Source organism: Aphis gossypii, chromosome 1 (assembly GCF_020184175.1).
Source record: "Aphis gossypii isolate Hap1 chromosome 1, ASM2018417v2, whole genome shotgun sequence".
NCBI lineage: Eukaryota > Metazoa > Arthropoda > Insecta > Hemiptera > Aphididae > Aphis > Aphis gossypii.
This window is the reverse complement of record NC_065530.1, coordinates 81,394,754-81,419,055: the sequence shown is the minus strand read 5'-3', so window position 1 is coordinate 81,419,055 and position 24,302 is coordinate 81,394,754. Positions and strand designations below refer to the sequence as shown.

At 29.8% G+C, this 24,302-nt stretch overlaps 1 protein-coding gene and 1 non-coding gene across 4 annotated transcripts in view; one reads left to right on the top strand and one right to left on the bottom strand.

Moving 5' to 3' along the window:
• Window positions 1-24,034, top strand: part of LOC114129373 (probable G-protein coupled receptor Mth-like 3) — a 35,497-nt gene extending 11,463 nt beyond the window's left edge. For 2 of the 3 annotated variants that reach the window (XM_050197112.1, XM_050197170.1), the window contains exons 3-8: window positions 1,175-1,830; window positions 7,514-8,026; window positions 13,510-13,588; window positions 13,681-13,868; window positions 14,063-14,216; window positions 19,526-21,749. In XM_050197112.1, the coding sequence (XP_050053069.1) occupies window positions 1,175-1,830; window positions 7,514-8,026; window positions 13,510-13,588; window positions 13,681-13,868; window positions 14,063-14,216; window positions 19,526-19,961 (2,026 nt within the window). In that variant the 3' untranslated portion in view covers window positions 19,962-21,749. Of the gene's footprint in view, window positions 1-1,174; window positions 1,831-7,513; window positions 8,027-13,509; window positions 13,589-13,680; window positions 13,869-14,062; window positions 14,217-19,525; window positions 21,750-22,973 lie in introns of those variants that run through there. The other variant, XR_007603101.1, reaches the window with a different exon arrangement.
• Trnak-cuu (transfer RNA lysine (anticodon CUU)) lies at window positions 10,457-10,529 on the bottom strand. Its single transcript has one exon. It is a non-coding gene; the product is annotated as a tRNA-Lys (tRNA).
• Window positions 24,035-24,302: the final 268 nt, after the last annotated feature.

Below are 24,302 nucleotides of genomic sequence, written 5' to 3'. Positions count from 1 at the left end.
AATATGTATAGGTACATAATATGAAAGTTTCTACACTGTTTATATTATTATATTTATATATAATAATTCAATATACTACATTCTATATTTCTATATAATAAATATAATTTATCAGTTATATCATACGATACTGTCATACATTTAATATAATAAAACAATAAAAAAAAACTGTTATTTTCAATGTGAAAATGTACATTATTCTTTGTGGTTTTCTTTATAGTTTTTATCAGTAATGAAAATTCGTAAATATTTTGTGTGTCGAAAAGTGTGTCAGCTTTATCGAAATAAGCTATCGTTATAAGTCATCTTTATGGATCCTATACTTTTATAGGCACCGAATATGTGGTTGAAACGAATGCGATTATGTTATTGCATCACTTGCTCCACACTATTACATTCTTCTAAATTATATTATTTTCATATCATTAGTTTGATAATTTATAGTTATAACATTGTATAAAATTTAGTTCATTATTATTATTTTTTAATATTGAAACATTATAATAAAATGCATTATGATAATTTTATTTATTGAATATGGTATCATTAGCCTGATAACTTATAAAATAAAGTACAGTAAAACTCCAATTATCCGGACTAATTAATGTCAAGAGGGGTCCGCGGATAAGCAAATATCGGAATGATTGACATATGACGTATCAAAAGTTATATAATTGTATAAATATATTGTATGTATGTAGTTATTATTAATGTGTATGTAATATAATTTAAAATTCGTAACCATCATAAACAAATAATTGTATTATAATATTTAACTGAAACAAAATAAGGTTTTATTATAATGTGTGACATATTTTAAAACAAAAAAGCCGACTTAGCACATTATTTTTTTTTCTCGTCTGGTGATTGGCGTTCGGATAATCGGAGTTCTACTGTATATTTTTTTTACACGTGTATCTGTCTTCTACCGTGTACGAACTTCCACATTTAGCCGCTACTTTCGCGCGTAGGAATTTGCGATTCCCCGTAGATAGACCTATAATAATACTATCGTGCTGTAGTTTGCGGGTATACAGTTTATACATATAAATTCGAACGAGTCACCCCTTACAATGCTAAATATTTTTGGGATTCGTTTGAAAATATTATCTCTAATATCATATTATTATGTCGTACAATTGCGATGTAACTGAAAACTCACGTCCGATTTCAGGTGGATACCGCCCTACATGGAGTTCCTGCAGGCTTCGAACCTATCGGAAAACTTCGAACCCGACGACCGGTTGTTCAACATGGACGGCCGCATGCCGTGCGACATAAGCGTCCGGGAGATGACCGTCATCGACGAGGACGTGGCGGTGCTGGACGACGGGCGGCTGGTCATGTTCGGACAGGAAAACCGGACGACCGGCGGCGTTCACGGGCGGCTTACGTTCACCAGCTCCGAGTATTGCATCGACCGCGTGTCGCTGGTGGACGGCATCACTGTCAACGCCAAGGCCACGACGACCACCGCGGCCGCTAGGGCGACGACCACCGCGGCCGCTAGGACGACGGCCACGCCGACCACGACCAGCACGGCCTCCACTACCACGGCGGCGGCGGCGGTCAACGGCAGCAGGATCAACTCGCCGGACGGCATGTCGGCCGCCGTCAACAACGAAACGCAGTCCACGTACACGTACGTGGCGCTGGTGTGCCGGCCTTGTTCGAGGATGACGTGCGTGCCGAAGTGCTGCGGCAAGGGAATGATGCTCGTGTACCAGAAGCACAACAAGAACGACGTGGTCGGATGCCGGAGAGTGCAGTCCGTGGTCAACGCCACTGCGGCCATACACATGAAGTTCGTCAACGGCACGGAACTGCGACGTGAGTGTCCTTACTCCTCCCTTCCTTACCGTGGTCGTCGTCGATCGCACACGACCTCATAATATAGTATATTGCGATGGCACCGTTTTAAGTATTTTTTTTTCGTTTTACATTTTTAAAAATAGTAGTGTCAAAATTTAAACTGGCCAATTTTATCTTTATCACATTTTATTTGATCCACCAGCGGCTCGTGTATGTGGTATAAAAGAGAGTCGCCTATAGAGTGGTAATAGAGGTATATTATAATATCTCAACGAATTAAAATTATCAATTTCATCTTTTGATATATGTTCACGAGAAATGCATTTATAATTAGGAACATTTAATCATTAATTATTCTATAGATATTAAGTGAGTTCCACTTAATGTGATCATTAGTTATATAGTATCGACCGTTTATTGGAATTAAATAACGAACAACTGAATCACTTTAATGGCATTCTTATCGCTTTTTATAGTATTTCAGACTGATTACAACGTATACATACATTATTATGTTTTTAGTTTTTAATTGTATTTATTTAATTTTAATTTAATTTTAAGCATACATCTAAATATACAATCATTAAAAAAAGTAGTTTAATAATTGAATTAACCGGTTAATAGAATCAAATCCTGTACCAATGTGATCACTGATCACATTAAACGGAATTCATTGTATATAAATTTCATATAATAGGTATATAATAATATATATATAATACATAATATAATAGTATAATAATATGTAATATAGGTAAATGTTTTCTTTTTCGTTTTATAATTAGTTTTTGCTTTGCAAAAAATACTCAAGTTTTGAAATTTGGCAAAAAGTTTCGTCTTGGGGATCTGATAAACAAAAAAATAAAAATATATACGCTGTCTCTCCGAGGTCCCCAATTGATCGCTATCTTGATTTTAGGTGAAATTTTTTACTTTTTATTTTTCGGGTTCTTAAAAATATCTCTAAAACTATTGAATTTTCGATTAAACAGTTTGTATATTAATTTATTAAAGATTATGAAATCGTTGATAAAAACAAATTGTAAAGATTTTTAACGTAAGAGTAATAGAGGAACAAAATAGTTCATCCGTTCGTAGGTAATAGAATGTGGCACCGCGCGCTATAATAATGACGTATATGTATATTGTATACGTAGGCACGTACGTAGTTGGCAAACAGACCGATAAACGTAGAATATATAGGTATATATGTGTGTTTAGTTTCGTGTTATTAATTTATCATACTGTAAATATTGCCGGAGTATATAATTATTAACAACCTACCTCATTTGGTATTTTTATTACATTGATATATATAACCTTTTATATTTTTTGTATTCATTCTTCACTACATAAATATTATCAGCAGTGCTTAGGTACTTAGGATCTTTAGTATATACTAAACATTTAACATTTTTATCATTAATTAGAATTTTTTGCGTAGAATATAGGATAAATAAAGTAACATGATTTTAAACATTATTAAATGTATTATTTAGTTTTTAAAACCATGACTGAAAAATAGAATAAAATAAAAAATTATTTTAAGTACACGATAAATATTTATAGATTTCAAAGTTGTATTTCTCCTTTTTCCCTTTTAGTTTCCTCTTTAGTCTATGGTAACTTAACTAGTAATACGGAAAACGTATCGGACGAAACGACAGTCGACAGTTAAACGTAAAAATGTCCAACAGTGAATATTACAGTGTTGTAGTGATCGTGTAGCATCGTATTGCTACCCTCTGTAAAAACCAGCCATCCCAAAATCACAACATATTTATTCTTCGAGCCAGGTGTTTATAAAGTGTCCCTTATTATTGTTAATGTTTGCAGCTGCTCATCGAAATAACATCCCATACAGTATACACGAGACCTACAATAATAAAAGATGACGGTGGTTTGCGGACCTGGGAGGGACGGCACATTTTTTTTTTTTTGGTCGATCAGTGCTCCATGTCGATACTTTTTGTCAAGTTTCAAATCTTTAACATTTTTAGTGTCAAATTTATTGATTGGACACTTTGTTCATTAGGTAAAAATGCATTTCAATCAGATTTTGTGGAGTCGGCTATAATGCCTGATTGTCAGTACCGACAATACTATAATATGGTGTTGGTGAATTGCGGCCTGATCTCTATATAAAATACAAATGCGGACACACAATAATATATACCTAAGTACTCGTATAAATAATATTGTTTTGGAGAAAACTTAAAACTCGCGATTACGTATAATACCTACATTTCCTACATACGAGTAAAATAATATTATTATCCCAACTAAATATTTAGAAGGTCGTAACTAACTTTTGTCATAAGTACATACATACATAATACATATTATTATACAGTTCAGTAGAACTTTGAGTATTCAAATACCTATATCAACATGCGTTATGACACACGTATACGTTAATCGTGAATATAATATAATACGAACATAATAATTCTATATTTACAATAAAAATGTATATAAATGTAATATATATTGTAATATGATATATTTTATGATTAATATTATTGTATTTACATGAACTATTATTAGTATAAAAATTAGAAATAATTTGTACATTCATGTATAATATAAACGAGATTAACGTGTACGAGTGCTTCAAATATGTTTTTATGTTAATTTATAAATATGTGTTGCATGTTATGTTGTATGTACTTAAACTCTATAGAGTATTAGAAAAACTCTTAGTATCCGAATTAACGCGTTTCCAAACTATGTACGGTCCCATTTAGTTTGGAAAGTCGAGGTTCTATCGTATACGTATCCGGTATCCCAAAAGTCTCACACCGTTTCAAGTATCTTTATGAGGCCGTGACACATAAATATAATATTTAAATGCAGTTTTGAAACAGTAATAGGTGAATTCCAGTTTAATAAAATACATTTTTTATAGATTACTATTGAGAAATAAACACGTTTTGACATATTGATTTACAACAGAGATAATAAGGACAACTGTATACGGGACTTTTGGGACAGTTGTATACACAACATATATGATATTTAACGCATTGTGTATGGTTAACAAAATAAGATATATTAACTGTAACGCATACTGCATAGGTTATCGGTGCGTTTGTAAATTTTATGGCCAGTCAATAAAACATATATATATATATGTAATAAGGGGTTCCGATATATATATTGCCACCCCATAAATGACACCGCTGTTAAATTCTTATAATATATAGAGTGTCTACTCTAGTATGTGTTCTGTAAATAGTAGGTACCTATACTATCGCAATCGATATTTTTGATCAGATATTATTCGTCGGAATATATTTTAACAAACGAATTTAGTTATCATTTTATATATTTTATGTACCTAAACTAATAATTAATAAGTGAAAACAATACTATCGTGGAATTATTCTAAAAACCAGCTATCGATTTAGATGTTATTTTTGGTATTTAATAATTATATTATTTAAAATCAATAATATTTCAATTTTCAATGATTGATATAACGATATAGAATGAATAAGTTCATGGTATAAATAGATAGATTTAAATTAATTTAAATATTTTAAAAATATGATTTTGAACGATAAATAATAATATAGGTAGTAAGTAACGTAAAATTTGAGTCCTTATAAGGTATAGTTTTTGAAATTAAAGTACAACAAACATACTAATCGTTAAATGGAAATTAAAAATACATCTAGCCTAATAGCATAAAAATTGTCTGAATATTTTACAAAGTGTCATTCTATACAGAAAATAATGTTTCACATTACTACGATTAATGGTTTTTAAATTACAAATAGTATTGAAAGAAAAATCGTTAATTTATATTGAATATCCACTGTCCTCAAAATGTTAACTTTAATCACTCACAAAAAACGTATTTAATGTATTTTTACATCCATTTAAAAATAATTAGGGATATAATGATTTTTATTTTTGATAAAATATATTCGAAGTTTAAATGTTAACAAATTTCGTTTTTAAGAAAAATTAAAATTATTTTATGGTTAAAAATGTATTAAGTATTATTTAGATTAGTACGGGAACAAAAAAAAAAAAAAATCTAGAAATATTTTAACCATTTTTTTTAGATATTTTAAGTGTTAAATTGAAGAAAATTATATATTAAAACGAAAAAGAATATTCTTTAATTGTAAATCAAAAAATAATTTTCATGGAGACTTGAAACTTATAGGTACATATATTATTATATTTTACTATGTACCTACACAATGCCTTTTTCAAAAATTGTATAGTTTAGTTTTAAAGTATTAATTCAAGCCTGTATTTATATTTTATGCTAATTATATTATCAATCAATTCATACCGTTATTAATTGTAGGTTTAGGGGTACTCAATCATCAAAGGGTACTAAGGGGCTTAAGTCCTGGGCCGCTAATTGTATACATATTTTGCCTACGACAGATGGCTGTTTCTCAAATATACTGATTAAACACATTATGCGGAGGGCTTTTAACAATATACATTTATATTTTATACCTTTACATAAACATAAAAAAAAAATCACAAAATTGATGTTCCTCGTTATATGTACATAATATGAGAGGGTCGTTTCTGTGACAATGGGTAGTGAAATGGTTTTAACCGTCAATACCAGTGTGTGCGTTTGATCTTTTTTCCTTTTAATCGTGGCACGTACAATGTAGGTAGATGATACAGTTGTCAATCATTATTAAATTTAAAGGTACGTTTTCCCTGCAGCGTCAGACCCATTGTTATTAGATAATGCATTTTATATGTGGCCGTTTTTCAACCCGCGTTTAACACAGCGCGTTGATAAATATCGCAGTGCGTGCGGACGCACTACTAATTTGGCTTAGTGCTGCGTCTGGAAACTGCAGGGCAAACGTGCCTTAAGTAAATATTCCAATAGCATTTTGTGTAATTTTTTCATTAATATTATATGATATACCGCATTCGTACGGTGAACTAACAATATTTGTTCCTCGAATGATGCTTTCTATACTTCTATTCAATGAAATATAAGAGAGTGAATTTAGTTTAAAATGTTCATGTTAGTGTCATTTTTATTGTAGGTAAAAAAACTAAAGGTAGATTCGGATTTTTTGCTTATTAACTACTTTAGTGTCAGTGCTGTTTGGTTATTAATTTCATAAAACACTATTACTCGTTTAGCTTTTTTTCTACAAAAATGAGATACATAGGTATTATACTAATACTTCTCCACAGTTAATTTTCAATTGTATTTTTTTTTATTAATTTTTGGGTGAATCTACCTTTACATTGAATATGCGAAATAAACTTAAATGAAAAATCATCGTGATAAAACATCAATTTTTATTATAAACTAGAACTATAATATACCTAACTTGTAATTAAAACATATAATGATATACAAATTACCGACAATTATGCAATAACCGCTATAATATGGCTATATATTATACACATATTATTTATACCAGGAGTGTTATAAAATGCTTAGTTATGATAGAATAAAAGTGATATAAAATAATTTGTGTCGTAATTTCATAAATGACCGTAAGACAAATTAAACGATTAATATTATTAATTTAGCGTTTAACAAACCGATAAAATATGATTTAAATATTGTATTATACGTAGGAAAACAACCGTTGTTGAGGAAACCGCGGGTATACTCGTCTTGGGTATCTCATTTTTGTAGGAAAAAGTGCGCGCTCAGGTAACACGATTAACGCGTTTATCTCGTCCGCAGGTAAGGACCTCTATTTCTACGGCCTGAAGCCGCCGAACTGCGGTAACCGCGGCTGGTACCTGCTGGGCGCGGACCCGAAGAAGACGGGCTCCTTGGCCGCCAACAAGCCGCTGTCCGGCTACGGCCTGCTGCCCGACGGCCGCGTGCAGGTGGACGGCGGCCTGGTGCCCATCGAGCGCGACGACTACTGCGTGGACGCGATGCAGGCCGGCCCGGAGACGGCGCCCGTAGCGTACACGGGCGTGATGCTGGCCTGTCGGCTGGCCGCCGGCGTGGCCGACGCGGCTGGACCGCTCAAGTTCCGCCAGATACTGTACGGCGTCTACTTCGTGGTCGGCACGATATTCCTGGCCGCCACGCTGCTCATATACGCCGTGCTGCCCGAGCTCCGCGTCACCGTCCACTCGGGCAACCTGATGGCGCACACCGTCTGCCTGTTCGTGTCGTACGCCACGCTCGCGGCCACCACGCTCGTCCGGCAAATGTTCAACAATTGCGCCTGCATCATTGCCGGTAACGTATCCTACCCGTACCTTAATATTGCGGTTTACGTATAATAATATTATAATCTGCTGCAGGCTTGGTAAATTTGTGTTATATAGGTTAGGTTATTTAAAATCTTGTTTCGTCTTGTGGTATAACGTGCAGCTATATATGTTCCGAAAAACGAACAGATACGAATTTTATGCGATTAAATGTACTGCAGTACATACGAAAAATCGTCATTACAATAAAAACTTATGAAAATTACATTTGGTTTTTATACGATAGACATAAGAAAAATTGGTACTCGCCTACATGGGTTAATCAAAACTATTATAATGGGCGTGTTGAAAATACCTTTAAGAGATTTAAAATTAAAAATTTTAAAAATGTCGAATGTGAAAAACACATGATTGTATTTGTATACACCAAATATTCCAAAAACATAAAAATAGAATTTCATATATTTTACAGGCTCGATTTCAGTTTTTGACTGGGGAGGGGGCATATAAAAATGTTGTGTTCTGATCATTCATTGATTTTTTAATAAGTTTTATTAAAACTTTTTTTTAAGAGTGGGCCTCTAGCCATAATAGGCTAGGTTAGGTAAGGATAATATTTTTTTCGACTATAGATCACTAGTACCTATATTCTTAAATGTGTCTATTATATTATATTATTGTACATTCAAATCAAAATCCAATAGTACATTACTGTTGTAATCAATGAATATCAATAGATTATCGTATAATGACTATAGTTAGTTGTGTATATCTGATAATTAATGAATAAAATGTAACTAATAAGTAATAACACTGTGTGTAACTAAATTACTGAATAATCATATTAAGAAAAGGTAGGTACTGCACACTCTGCTATATATTAGCGTAGAGTGAGTCACTATTATAATATTATAGATAAGTTAAATTTAATGTACCTACATTAAACGAAACATGATTAGCTTGACAGCGGAAACGATCTATCAATTTATAATACGAAGTGATAAATTGATATGTTTTTATGATATAGCTATTAAAGTAATTTATTTTATTTTATAAATGTAGTAGAATGATAATACACATTTTTCTCGAAAATGTTACATTTAATTATTATAATAATATCAAATATGTACTTTTACTACATTGTATCAACTTACATTAGGTACTCAAAATGTAATAGCGTGTTTCTGTAAATACAATAAAATAATAAAAATAGATCTCTTTGCTAGGTACTTATAAAAAATTAATATTTTAAAATTATTATTATTGCATATAGTAAATGTATGTGATATAAAATATATAGAAGTTTAAATGTAGCGAAGAATGATTTTGAACCATAGAAAAATAATTAAAATATCATTATTTATAGTTAAAAAAAGTAATTTCACCCAAATTGAAATTTAAATGTCTATAAAATATAATTGTCTTTATAAATTTTTTAGATTTTATGGTTTCAGTATAAAGAATTTTGTATTAAAATCGTAAAACTTAGATACAAAAAAAAAGTTTTTATGAATTTTTAACAACAAAATAGTTTGTAATATTTTGTGATCTTGACGAATTTTGTCAAAATTCCAACTTGAAATGCGTATAAAAACTAACTGTCAACTGTACATGTGTATTTTTATTATTTTTATACATAAGAATAACTGTTGTGGAATCTTGCAATAAATTTGCAAAAACTTTTTTTCGTCAATAATAGAAAATTTTTTTAAAAAATTGAAAATTTGATTTGCTACAAATAGCTCAAAAAAGTTGTAAAACATTGAAAATATTATTATACAATGAAAAATGATAATTTAAACATTTAGTAAACATTTCAAGCATCTTTTGTTATTATTATTATTTTTTATTTTTTTTAAAATATAATAAAATATCAAGAATTGTTTGAGGAGAAATAATTATTTTACAGGTGAATATCCTTTGCCGTAAACATTTGAACTTGAAATATTAATTTACCCACTTTTGCAATATTTATGAATTTTGTGAAAATTCTAATTTATAATTATAAAAAAATGTTGAGACTAGATTTCTGATATTTTTTAGTTGAGAAATAAACAATTTATGAGGAGCTCTGTATTAAATTTTTAAGTATTTTCACTCAGTAGGTAAATAGTTCTTAATTATCATTAAAAAAATAAAAAATTCAAAATTCAAAATGTTCTAAAATAACTTAACATTTTTTTTTTTTTTAATCGTAAATAGAAAATAATAATACATGTATTAGCCATAAATTTCAAGTTTCCATGGTTATTCGTTTTCGAGTAAGGTACATTGAAACAATAAAATCGATTTCGTCGAAAATGAGATTTGTGTATAAATTCACGTTGTTCTTTATTTTTGTTTATTTTTTCCGACCATAAAAATAAGTTTTAATAATTTTTAATCATTACTTTTCTTAAGTACAAGCTTAGCCTAGAATCTATTAAAATAATAAATAATTATGATAAAAAAAATTTTTCGCCCAACGTGGGGCTCGAACCCACGACCCCGAGATTAAGAGTCTCGTGCTCTACCGACTGAGCTAGCCGGGCTGATGACGATATTTCTTGATTTTATACTCCCTTGGTAGATACACACGTATCTTAATAATTGATACGTGTGTATCTATAAATTTTTTTACATGACTTGTTTCTTCGTGTAAAAAAGTATAATCAAGGTAAATTACACAAATGATATATGTCAGGAAAGACATCACCAATTTTAAGTGTAATTTAAAAAATAATCAGCCATTAACGTAACCAATATAGGAAACGTAAATAATGAGTTATAACTTTATAAGTGTAATAACTTATTATAATATTATAATATGTGGAACAGAGAAATGTGTAGTAGCTAGTAGGTACCATAAACCATTACCTAACTTATAAAAATATTTTTAATTATTGACAGTTATTATTTGTTAGCATATTATTTTTAAAAACTGGAATTAGGTCATTTATTCATTTAGTTAGTATACTACAATATAATTTATAATTTATAATAAACCAAATTAATTACAAATTGTATAACATACATAAATACATAATTTATAGGTAATTAGCAGTGTTGCATGAGTGTTACCATATATCGTCAAAATTGATCTTGTTTGTACTTCATAGTTAGTAACTATATAAATAATAATTATTATTTTTATCATTATAAATAATTGTATTTATTCTAAGGACTATGATATAGGTAATGTAGATAAGTACACTGTTATATTATATTACTTTTAAATTGTGCACAAGACAATAATAATCATTTATCAATACCTAGTTGTAAAAATCTAAATATTTTAAAAATATGATTTTGAATGATAAATAATATTATAATTTATAAGCAATAGGTAACATAAAGTTTTTACCCTTATGAATTATAATTTTTAAATTACAACAAACATACTAATCGTTAAATGAAAATTAAAAATACATCGAGCATAATAGCATAAAAATAGTTTAAATATTTTATAAAATGTTATTCTGTACAGAAAATAATGATTTAAATAATAATAAATATTTCACGTTATTACGATTTACGATTAATGGTGTTTAAATTACAAATACCTATACTTATTAATGAAAGAGAAATTGTTAATTTATGTTTGAATATCCACTGTCGTCAACATTTTATTTTTAATTGCTCACAAAAATGTATTTTTTGACATAAGGTGTTCACATAAAAATGTTATAATTTGTTAACTACTTAGTTAAAAATATATATTTTTTTATTTTTGTAGAAATTTAAAAACCAATAACAGATTCATTAAATTGTCTTCAAATGTTTTTCATAGTATTTTTTATAAACGCCAAACGGTAAATTTTTAAAATATTTTGAGTTTTTGATTTTATCTTTTTCTCTATAAATTCCAACATATTTAGATTGTTCATAAAACTTATTAAAATACACTTATCAGTGTATTATACTGTATGTATATATATTATATATTCTTACAATTCAGAACAGGAGGCATCATAAAAAACACAGAAAATTTTTATTCTTTGTATTATATTAATAAAATGTGAAGAACGCGATTTCTTTGGATAGCTATAACTAAAGTTCTACGTGACCAATTTTTATGATTTTTTTTCAAATGCAAGTATTCAGTGTGCTAATCAGCCATTCAATGTGAAAAGTCCAAAAATACATTAAATTAAATAATTTTTGGAAATATTTAGTTTGCGTAGCAACGGGCGTTGATTGCCGCACATACACACACACACACACTTATAATACTAAAAGGTACTGCTGGGCCGTAGTCGGCGGCGGCGACGTACGTTACTGCGTGCCGCCTGGCGTATAATAATTTATAATAAATATATTCAAAAGTCATTTATTCTATGTATTCTATGTTAAAGGCAAACTAAAAACAAGTGTAATACGCATTATTTAATTGGAAGACGCGAAAGAAAAAACGTAATGAAAATCGTTTAATCCAAAATCATAGTGAAAATTAAGTTATAAATGCTCTTTATCACATAATATAGTTCAAATTAGTTCCTATAATTTGGGTAATTTAACATTGAAATAGTTTGAGGACATTTTAGTTTATGTGGTGGTAATGGTAAAATATTTTTACTGGACCGCTGTTTGCTTAAAGAATTTTTTATTTGTTTACTAATGAAAATGAAAATGTTAAGATTTTAAAATATTTTACTGTAACTCGGCACCGACGGTAATTCAGCTAGTATATTAGGCTAGAACAGTATATCATTAATCATTAGTGTAATAATTTTTACTCGTGTTCTATATTTGATCAAACATACCCGAATTAACGTGTTAAAAATGTTAATAGTTAACATTTTAATAGGGTTTAAAACAGGACCTAAATCCAATGACATTGTTTTATAACACCGTGCAGAATCAACTATAATTAATAATAATAAAATATAGGTGTTAAATATTTTAAGTCAAAGTCCTAAAAAGAATACGGGATGACTATTATGCTTATTGCTAATCCATAGTTTTCAAATGATTTTCATTAAATGTTCGTCAAGATCTCTATTGTCATTTGTCGTATACAACATTTTTATAACTTATTTTTAAAATAAAACACTTATTGATTATTATGATTAGATATTATTTTAGATATGTATTTTTATTTTTAAAGACAACTCAAATAATAAAAATCTGTAGGTAAGTACAGTTCAAATTTAACAAAGTTTAAGAAACGGTAAAATCCGCGGTTGTTTCATTTGTCACGGGCAACGCCGTTCAAGATCATCTAGCACACCTATACTCGTGTGTGATAATATTATGCATATTTAAAATATTTCGAAGTTTAATCTGATTATCAATACACCTTGATTCAAATAAATTACTATTATCTCGGTTATTTTAAAACACGTAAACATAAATGAAAAACTAGTCCTCTAATGACTAATACTATATTATTTGTATATGTACTAATATTGTTTTTTTAATGAAATAATAAGGCTAAACAAGATGTCATATTATGCATAATAATTTTGTTAAATACATTTACGATTTGCCTAATGTTTCGTAAACTTGTTAATTGATACATTTTTCTTTTAGGTTTTGTCATACAATTTTCATTCCTTGCAGCATTTTTCTGGCTGAACGTCATGTGTGCGGACATTGCATGGACATTTAGGTTGGTAACATTTTTATTGTAATAATTAGTAATATAAAAAAGTTAATAGCGCATAATTATTAAATTAATGATAAATGTACGTTTTATTACAGCGGATTCAGGCTACTTTTGTCTTCAAATAAAATTGAAAACGAGAAGAAAAAATATGTAATTTATTCAGCTTATGCGTGGGGCTGTAGCATTGGAATCACAATATTAACAGCTATGGCCGAATTCACCAAATTATTTGGTGATAGTAGTTATAAGCCAAATTTTGGCAATTATGATTGTTGGTTTTCTAGTAAGTAATAAGCATAACGATATTTAGTACTTATTAATTGTTTCTACCCACATATAAAAAATTAGTACCTAATGGCTAATACAATACTGTCCATTCGATTTAATATCAACTAATTCGGTCGAAAAGCATACATATTTATTAATAAAACGTTTATGCATAGTTTTTGTTGTTAATTACTAATTTTTGTATTTCAGATAAATTTTCAGTTGGTGTATTCTTTTATTTACCAATTGGGTTACTTCTTTCAACCAATTTCATACTGTTCTTATTCACTGCTTTTAGAATTGTATTTATACGAAGGGGTACTTCAAAAGTATTGAATCGTCAAAACAATCACAACGATATGAGGTAAATAAGTATGAACATTTGTTATGGTCTGTATAAAAAATAACTGTGCACAGTTTAATTTGGTAGAGAAAAAAATTATTTTATTTAGTAATAATAGTTGGTATTATATCTATAGACCTTATACTATATAATATCATACTTTACATATTTTATAAGGTCTATGGGTATAACGCAGATCTTTTTAGCCATACAATTTAACGTTATTAACGATTATTGAATTATGGATTTAATTTATTACGTTCACACGTAGACCACAAATCACAATGTAATCATAATTAATAGATGAGTTAATTTCATACTATTTACACAGATAGAAATAATAATTATTTATTATAACATATTATATTTTTTTAAATCGTAAAATAGTATCGAATTAGGTATCAAACCGAATTGTTTGATTTAATTTGTAACGTGGTGGACATATAATACAAATAATTTTGTGTTTTACAAATGTTCTGTGTTTGGTCTTACAGGATGTTTATATTTTATGTTAATATACTATATTGTATAAGGCCAACGTTCAATGTTCAACAGTTATTTAAACAGGACATTTTTTTTATTTGCTTTTTTTAAAAACATATTTATTGACTTACTAGATATTACATAAAATGATTCCACTGAATATTTTACTACATGCTATACTTTTTTACTACATATTATATTATTACACATTTTTTTAAGTAAGTATAAACCTAACTGTACACACGTCACACTTCTTCGTTTATAATAATATATTAATATGTATGTACAAGTGACTGACCAATATCTGCAGTAATCATTTAAAACACAAAACTCAAAATCCAGATTTCACACTAAACTCTAAAATAATATTATTTTAGTTCACTCAATTTAACATTATTATTATAATAATGTAAAGTGAATATTTTAAATTAATTTTTCATAATTTTGTAATAAAATCATGTACTACGTGCTTAAAATAATATTCCTTCACCATATTACTGCTAGTACATTTCATATGTTGGCCACATGTTGATTCTCTTAAACAGTACCTTATATAGCATTATAAATAATTTACAGATTTAAGCCGGGTCGGTTTTATATTTTCAACATTTCCTGCAGCTGCTAAAATGCTGTGTATCGACGTGTGTGTTCGAGCGGAGGGTGTCCAATGTTTGTAACAATGATGGGCTTGGAATTTAAGAGGGTTTGCGCGTCGTACACGTTTTTAGTATATTATGCTGAAGGCCAAGTACCTAGCCAAGGAATGTTATTATAAACCAAAAACCCAAGAAAATATACCGATAATAAGAGGGTGAATACTGAATAGGCATATATAACTATAACTATAGTATGTATAAAATATAATGCATTAAAAGAAATTCCAATGCAAACAATATATTATTCCAAATATGGGACCGGTTCAATAGCGCTACACCAAAAAACAACCCTCAATAATCTCAATAACAATATATTATCTACCCTGTCAGACCGAGTCGTTTGGCGTCTTGCTGTCGCCCGTCGTTGTGTCGCCACTAGAGTACTTCAGAGTATTTCTTTTTACTTTAAAACTAAAATATACTACCTACACTATTGTTATCTAACCAGATGACCGTCTGCTATACTTAGTATTGTATATCCTATACATTGTTATAAAACGTTCAAATAAGAAAAAATAATAATGATTGATAATAAAATGTTTAAAACTAATTGAAGTATATCGTTAATATTTTTAAATATTAAGTCTGAATAAATAAATACAAAAATATAATACAATTCACTAAAATTATTAAACATAACGAACATTTTATTTATTTTATTAACGACATATTTTTAATGTAAACATATAAAGCCAATATTAAATATTTCGGCTAATAATTCATTTCTTATATTTGGAATACATATTTAAAAACCATTTATTTTAAATTTTAATAAAATATTTAACTTTAGGTACACATCAACTTATAACAAGATACAGTTTATTATTTTAAAACTCTGTATAATTCAACAATTCATTTGTTAAATAACAATATACATATTTTTTATTGTATTTATTTTTAATTATCATTCTGCATAATTGTATAAACTATTGTCTATTGAATAGTGGGTATCATCTGGGTTTATTTTAACTAATTCGTTACAATAATCGTCAACATCAAGTTATGTTTTATTTGCTTGATTAATGATTACATAAAAATTCAAAATTCAACGAGGATTAAATAACTATAATTTATAATAGGTACTGTTTTGGAACATCACATTCGGTTATTTGAAAGGTATATCGGACCCAGAATTGTGAAATTACATTGCGTTTATCTATGTACAATGGACATATATCTATACATATATATATATATCGGTTCACGGCGTTTGTAGTCGCACTTCTCCGAAACTGTTCTAGCGATTTTAATGATTTTTTTTTTTTTTTTGTATAATTGGTAGGTATGAAAATAGGTCGTAAACTATTTTTCACCGTCTTACCATCACCCCTATCATTACCATTTTTTAATAACAATTTTAGTATTTTTTTTATTAAAACACGAAGTAATGAGACAGTGTTCACTTGGACTTGTTTCCTCGGAGTGTGATTAGGCTATCAGTGGTGTTTGCACCCTATCAATCGGCATTGGCTACAGCGGCGGAGACTTTAATGCTTGTCATTACAAAAATAACACTCCGCCGCCGTCGTGAACGACGAGTTATAATCATGCATGTATAAAATTATTATTTTAAATTGAGTACCAAAAATCGGACGCTCCTCGGTGGTAATAAACTATCATACAGCTCATAGTACAATATTATAAAAAGTATATAGTGCATAGTCGTAATATGGTGTACAGCGATATAAGTGCGAGTTACAGGGATAAGTATGCTACACTGTACCACATATACTTATAGGTAGTTTGGGGACCCCCGCGCTTCACGTCCGCACTACGTTTCATTATCTGCGGGGGTTTTCTTTGAAACACGCACTTTTACATTCGTATGTATAATATTATTATTCACTGTCCCGTATGCAATGTATACAATTGACTAACTATACGCGATGTACACGAAAATATTAATGTTCAAATAACGTATTTATTTTAAACGGTTAGACGGATATTAATGAAATTGTTTTCGTATATATTTAGTAGGTAGGTATGAGAATACGTCGTAAAGTATTTTTCACCCTGTAACTGTTCTCCTATACCTATGTGGTACAGTGTAGTATACGCGCAGCGTATACTTTTCTTTATAACTGATGTCTGGCACCTATACCTATAATATCGCTACGCACCATATACTACGCCGGTGCAGTATACATTCGTGCTATAATATTGTATTTTTAGTTGTATCGATTAGCGGCCGATTTTTGGGATACAGTAAAATAATAATGACACACATGTATGACGATAAATCGTCATTCGCGGGGGAAGCGCAGTAGGTGTGATTTGACGATAGGTTTTAACGCCGTGTATAGTTCGGTATAAAAGTCTCTGTGACTGTTTTGTTGTCCGAGTTTGAACCATCTCATGAAAAAGTTTTTCGTTTTATTAAATTCTTACAATAAAATTTGTGTCGAAAAACGAATAAGTTGGTACTTATCATAATATTGTTATGCAACAACAATATATTGATAAAAATGCTTTTAGAAATTTATACCTAAATTCCGTGTAACACGAACGCTACGCAGCTAATATTTACAATATTTACTTAAATAAGTATTATTTTATACAGGATTAGAGAATAAAATATTGCACTAATTGAGTTTCGGTACAAACGAAAAATATTAAATAAATAATCGTATACCTATACCTTCATATAATACGGAGGCGACTACATACTGTTGTTATGGGACTCAATTTATTAATGTCATATTTTAATTTTTACAGTGCGTAATAAGTATGTAAATGTATACCTAAAATAATTAGAGACTCATTCTGTTCTAAAAGGTTTCGATTGACTTTGTTCGTATATAGCCGATATTTTTATGCATTTGATGTGACCGTTAATAATATTAAAGCAGTCATTTATAATAAATAAAATACACACACACTCTCACACACGCACACACACTCTCTTTCACGCACACCTGCAATCACATAAAGAGACCGTTTCAAAATCTTGTTATTTATAAGTATCGGAGCCAAAAGATGGAATAATATGATTAATACGCATATACACTATAGTACTATACGTCTATACACGTATAACAAAACACGTTCTACCCTTGGCGTCGGCCGAGTCTGCCGCCTCACAAATGTGTCCCATCTATTATGTACAGATATATATTTGTATTTATTTAGCCATTGGACGACAAAGAAACATTAACACTGCAATACACGAAACATCGTATAACATTTACACGGGTTCGATATTATATAAATAGCGGATACAGGTCTGTATGTGACATGTGCACCAACGAATAGTTTATCGTTAATAATTATCTTAAAGCAATTTAAAAAACATTTCGAACCGTCTACTGTGGTGCTTAGTATTATTTTTTGTCCTCAGACTCACAAATGAAAACGAAATGTTTAAACTCGGTCATTGCATACACTTTTAAAATGCTTATAAAATGTAGATTTATTTTTTAAGTATAAATTTTAAGATTACATTGAATATTTTAGATTGTATTATTTATTTATCTTCGTTTTAATGCTTGATACATAAAAAGTATATCAAACATTACATCCATTTTACACTGTTATTTTAAATATCGGAGTAATTTGACCAGTGGCGTAACAAAAAAATTTGGGCCCCTCGCAAAAATGTTAAAAATGGGCCCCTTAAAATGGGCTAACCTAAATATAACCTTATAACCAAAGGCCCCAAATTACCGTGACCCGGGACCCGAACGTTGAGTCTGCGGGCTCTAAAGCTACGCCATTCAATTTGACCTAAAATCGAATTTAAAGGCAAAAATATCACGTATTTAGGGTGGGAGGTTTCTCATTTTTTAAATAATTTAATTTTGAAATTAGCTGTCAGTAACAAGAAAAACTTAACATTTTAAAATTATTATAACTTTGTATTATAGTTTAAATGTTTTAAAAAGCCTATATATACACACATTATCCCAAAATAATATTTTTGAGATATTGTATATGCTAGGTATATCATGTATATACGTTACGCGTGAACCAGAAGTAGAAAACAAATACGATGCCTAAGACAGTTTGTATATATATATATATATACGTATATATATGTATTATATAGTACACTTATATTAAGTGAAATAGGGCGATGGCGAAAAACGTGCTCAAAATGCTTCTCGTCAAAGTCTCGCCCTCTCCCCTTAAAGCGCGTCCCCACACACGCGCACGTACGTCATTCGTTGACTCATCGTTATCTCGTGTTCGCAGGTTGTCGCTGTACTTAAAGCTGTTCTGTCTGATGGGCGTGACTTTCGTTTTCGAAGTGATCTCGTGGGCGGTGGAAGCGCCCGCTTACTACTGGTACGCTACGGACGCGATCAACTCTCTCCGCGGCGTGTTTGTATTTTTTATATTTTGTTGGAAGCGGTCAGTGCTCAACTTGCTGCTAGCCCGGGCGCCCGAGCCGGCCCGAGAACGGTTTGTCCGGACATTCGGCGTCCGCGAAGCGCACAGGTACCCGAGTTTTTCGTCGTCGTGCCATCCCAACAACTTCGGTACCACCACCAACATGAGCACGCGGACCCACAGCAGTGGCGCGACGTCGGCGCAGACGGCTGTCAGCGGATTGCAGCTGTCGCAGTTTGGCAGTTCGGCGTCTGTCGCGGCGGTGACGTCGGCTAGGAGGGATTCATCTGGACGATAGTGATTGGCGGCGGCATCATGACCGTTCGACCAATTTTAAAATAATATTATTATACTGAGAGGGCCCGTCATCACGACATGATTGGGTAGGTTGGGGTGGGATGGAATCGGAGGTTGCCAAAATGTGTACATAGTTAATGGAAATGTGAGTCATAGTATTTGCAGTGGACGGGATCAAAGAGCATCATATTGTTATTATAATATACTAGTTACCACAAAGCGGTTATATTTACATACGATCGAAACTGTGGTATTAAAAAACCATCATTGATAATATTAATAATAACGTTATAGAGTTAAAACTAATATCAGTGACGACTAATGGGGTTTACGTAATGTGGTACACAAACATTTTTGAGATGCGTAATGTTTCGATTAATTTGTCAGTATTCACGTTGATGTCTAGACTCGACAAATAGGTTAGTGAAATGGCCACTCAAATTCTAAAACAATATAATATCCTGTGTTATTAGTTTCTCATACTTCAATAACGTATAGTCTAATACTGAAACGTGTGAGTTATTTTTTTGGCGCAAGCTACAATTATTCATCATGCAAATTACAAACGAATTTCAAGAATGCCGATACAAAGTACATAATATTGTGTTGTATATAATATTTTAGATTAATTTTAGTGGAAATCGACGACGGTCTTAACATACCGGTGTACGTCTGCAAGAGGGTAATGTTACTTTTAAAGCCACCGACCAGAACGTGTGTATAAGGGTCGCAGAGATACCCGACATTCCTCCGCTACCTACCATCCCCCTGAGGAATTTACGGTATATGGTTTGAAACGATTATTTCGTAATATAATATAATTTATACTATGTATCTGTTAAATGATCTTAGACTTCAGTATAGTATTCTATATGTATATTCCAGTCTCCAGAACCAATAGGTCGTATATATTTTATTTATTTTATTTAATTAAAAATTTTTATACACACGAATAATGGGCCCCACTGAGAAGACTCGTGTTGTATGAAATAACTATCTTATGTTACTTATTTTTCCCACCCGTTTTTCATACCCTCTGCATCCATCAATTGTCGCTTGTATTCCCGGCCGGAGCACTAACAGAAAAGTATAATATATCTACTGCGGCTTATTTAATGCGATCATTGTATATGATATGTTTTTCGAACATTTTCTTTGTCTCGTCGATTTATTATTTTTTTTCTGTAGTTTCGACATATTCTTATACTTATACGATACGGTTGTCTGCAGGGGGTTATCCGTCCGACCCAACCGATTTAGACCTGCACTTTGTCCATATATCATGCACCGGTACGACCCATGTCGACATTTTGTGTGATTTGTGTGTAGGCGCGGTTTTTATTCTTATTATACCATTTTCATATATTGATTGTATTTTTCTTTTCTTTAAAATTTTTAAAACACGATTTCTGAACTCTATGACAAAAAAAAACCATTCCTGTGAAATCATAAATATGTTTCACTCAACTGCAGCTGCACGACGTGAATACTGTATAGTTTGTATTGTGTGTAATCCCCACAAAATTCGTTGAAGATTTCCTTTTTTCATTTATTGTGACCTAAAATCACGTGTTAAACCCGAGATGTATTTTATAGATATTTTGTTTGGCCACTTTATATTACGGGGAACCGTAATCTATACATCTGTTGCCAACATTATGTTATACGTAATACGTACGACTATTGCATCATCTTTTAATTTTTTCACTTTTTAAAAATATAATTCTTATTTTAACATATACATTTTAAGTCATAAACTCGATTTTCTGATTAAATAAATAGCATATAACATGTGCATTGTTTTAAGGTATAATACCTGATATTTCTTTCAAATGATTCTCCTTTGCACATAGGCGAAATTTGGGGTCTTAGGAAGTTATTAAAATGTATATGTGTCTCTATGTCTAGTATAATAATATGCTTATTTCAATTGATAAACTATTTTATATACAGATGGATGCTACAATTGAGTTTTTTTGCTAGGGGGTGGAGGGAGAGTCCTAGATTTTAAGCTTGGCTTCACTATACTACGTTTAATTGAGCAATCGACATTATAGATGTACGAATTTACATCTTTCAAGTCATTAGAAAAAAAAAAACAAAGTTTGTTGTAGGTAAAAAATCAAATAAATTATTATAAAGTTATAGAGACAATGTAAGTAGGTATCATATTAATTTCGAAGATGTGTATACTTGTGTATTACGTACATTATGTAACTATAAAACTATAAAAGAATGCAGCAGACAATTTATTATAATATGAATGTTCAATATTTTAAGTATGTTATAGGTACTCTCAAATAACGATTCTCCCACATCAAAAATATTATTATCTGTATACATATATTTAAGGATTCATTATCAATTGTTATAGGTTACGATCATTTATGAATAAACTAAACATTGAAATAAATAATTGTGAACCGTAATAAAAGTTATGAAAAACACGTGCATGTGATTTGACGGTAGGATAATGAAAGAAACTCATTAATTTTTTTCCCCCTATTACCGTGTTTGATTATATTATATTTCGGAGACTTGTCGTGTAGTCTGACCCTTGTTATCGGTGAAGTATTTTATCAGATACAATTATTGTAATTTTTATTCACGGAATACTAGATTATCAGTCACATATTGAATATACTTAATTTGTACATCTATACAGAATACGTATTTATAAGTGCGATGGAGACGCTATTAGTTCTGTCACCCGTGTGACCAGTCGTCCCCGCGAAAAGAGTCTTATTTTGTATATTTTATAATACCTATATTAATATAATTATGAAAAAAATAGATAATACGTTATAGTTTCATACACATAACTACTTCTGTATATGTTACCATTATAATGAATAATATTATAATTTATTATTATTATACTCAAACAATCGATAATTTATAATACATCGCATTAATACTAATTTTTAGTATAAAATATTTTAGTCATTATATTGTCGTCCTATATCATATCATTACATTATACATACTAAATATGTCGTATTATATCTTTTAGACGCTGTTTACTCGTCCCAACTTATCATCAGCCATCACGTTTATCTACCACCTAAACATATAATGTTGATCTCGGGTACATTGATTTTTTTGACTTTCAACAAATAATGAGACTACATATTACTATTATTATTATTATTACTACGTCGTTGTATTTTTCTTATTATAAAATGTATATAATATATTAGTATATAGAATCGCGGACTTGCGGTTAAAACGATTTTGTTAAACCAAATGAAAAATCGTTTTTCGCGCTTTATATCTATGTTTTTTAATTTTATTTTTATTAATTATATCGTTATAATTTACGAATCTAACATCTAAGATATTTGGTTGATAATTGTTCACTTTATTCATTCCCACTCGCCGTTTCGTTTTGTTTTAATTATATACGTAGTTTCCACGGTTCACTTAATCACATAATATTATATTGTTATCTAGTCACCATTTATGACCAAGCCGAATGTACAAATGAATAATTATTGTTGTTTTACATGCTTTGAACAAATTGTAAACATATTTTTAAAGTACCTATCTAGCTTTATGTTATCCTAAATTTAACTTGATTTATAACACACACCGTATGACTAGTTTTATACTTTATTCATCGAATAGGGTTATAGAAAATCAATTTTTATTTATTCGTGTATGTTTAATCAGGTAACTTATACAATATTACCAAGCATATCTTTATAATATGGTTTGAATGTATAGATAATTAAATATATATATATACATATTAAATGTATTAATATGTAAATTAATACTTAAATTTATACGTTGTCGTCTGCTGCTGTTAATTACATATTATTAAATTTATAAAGTTTGTTACACCATTCAAAATATAATTATTGGTGTTGTTTGTTAGCTTATAATAATAATGTATTAGTGTGCATTAAAATTTTATATTAATGTTATGTATTAACCATGTGATTATTATATTACTATAATATTAATAATTACGATTTTCACGAATATTGATTCTATTTATCTATCAAACTATGTTCAATATTCATACTATACCTATATATGTATTTGCAAAAAAAATATTTTATAAATAATTATTTATTTATGTAAATAATATATGTATTGTATATTCCGAACTATGAGTTATGTATGTACTTCACAAAAAAAAAAAAAAATACAAAAGAACTAAAAATTTTATTATCAGTATATTTTAAAAACTTAACAATATTTCCCTTCTCATTTTTACACAGCCTTAGAACTGTCTGTTATAATAATTACATAATAATAACTACTACAGGTAGTTTGAAATTATTGTTTTTCCTTTTTATATTAATATTGGATTATTGCATTTGTAATTGTAACT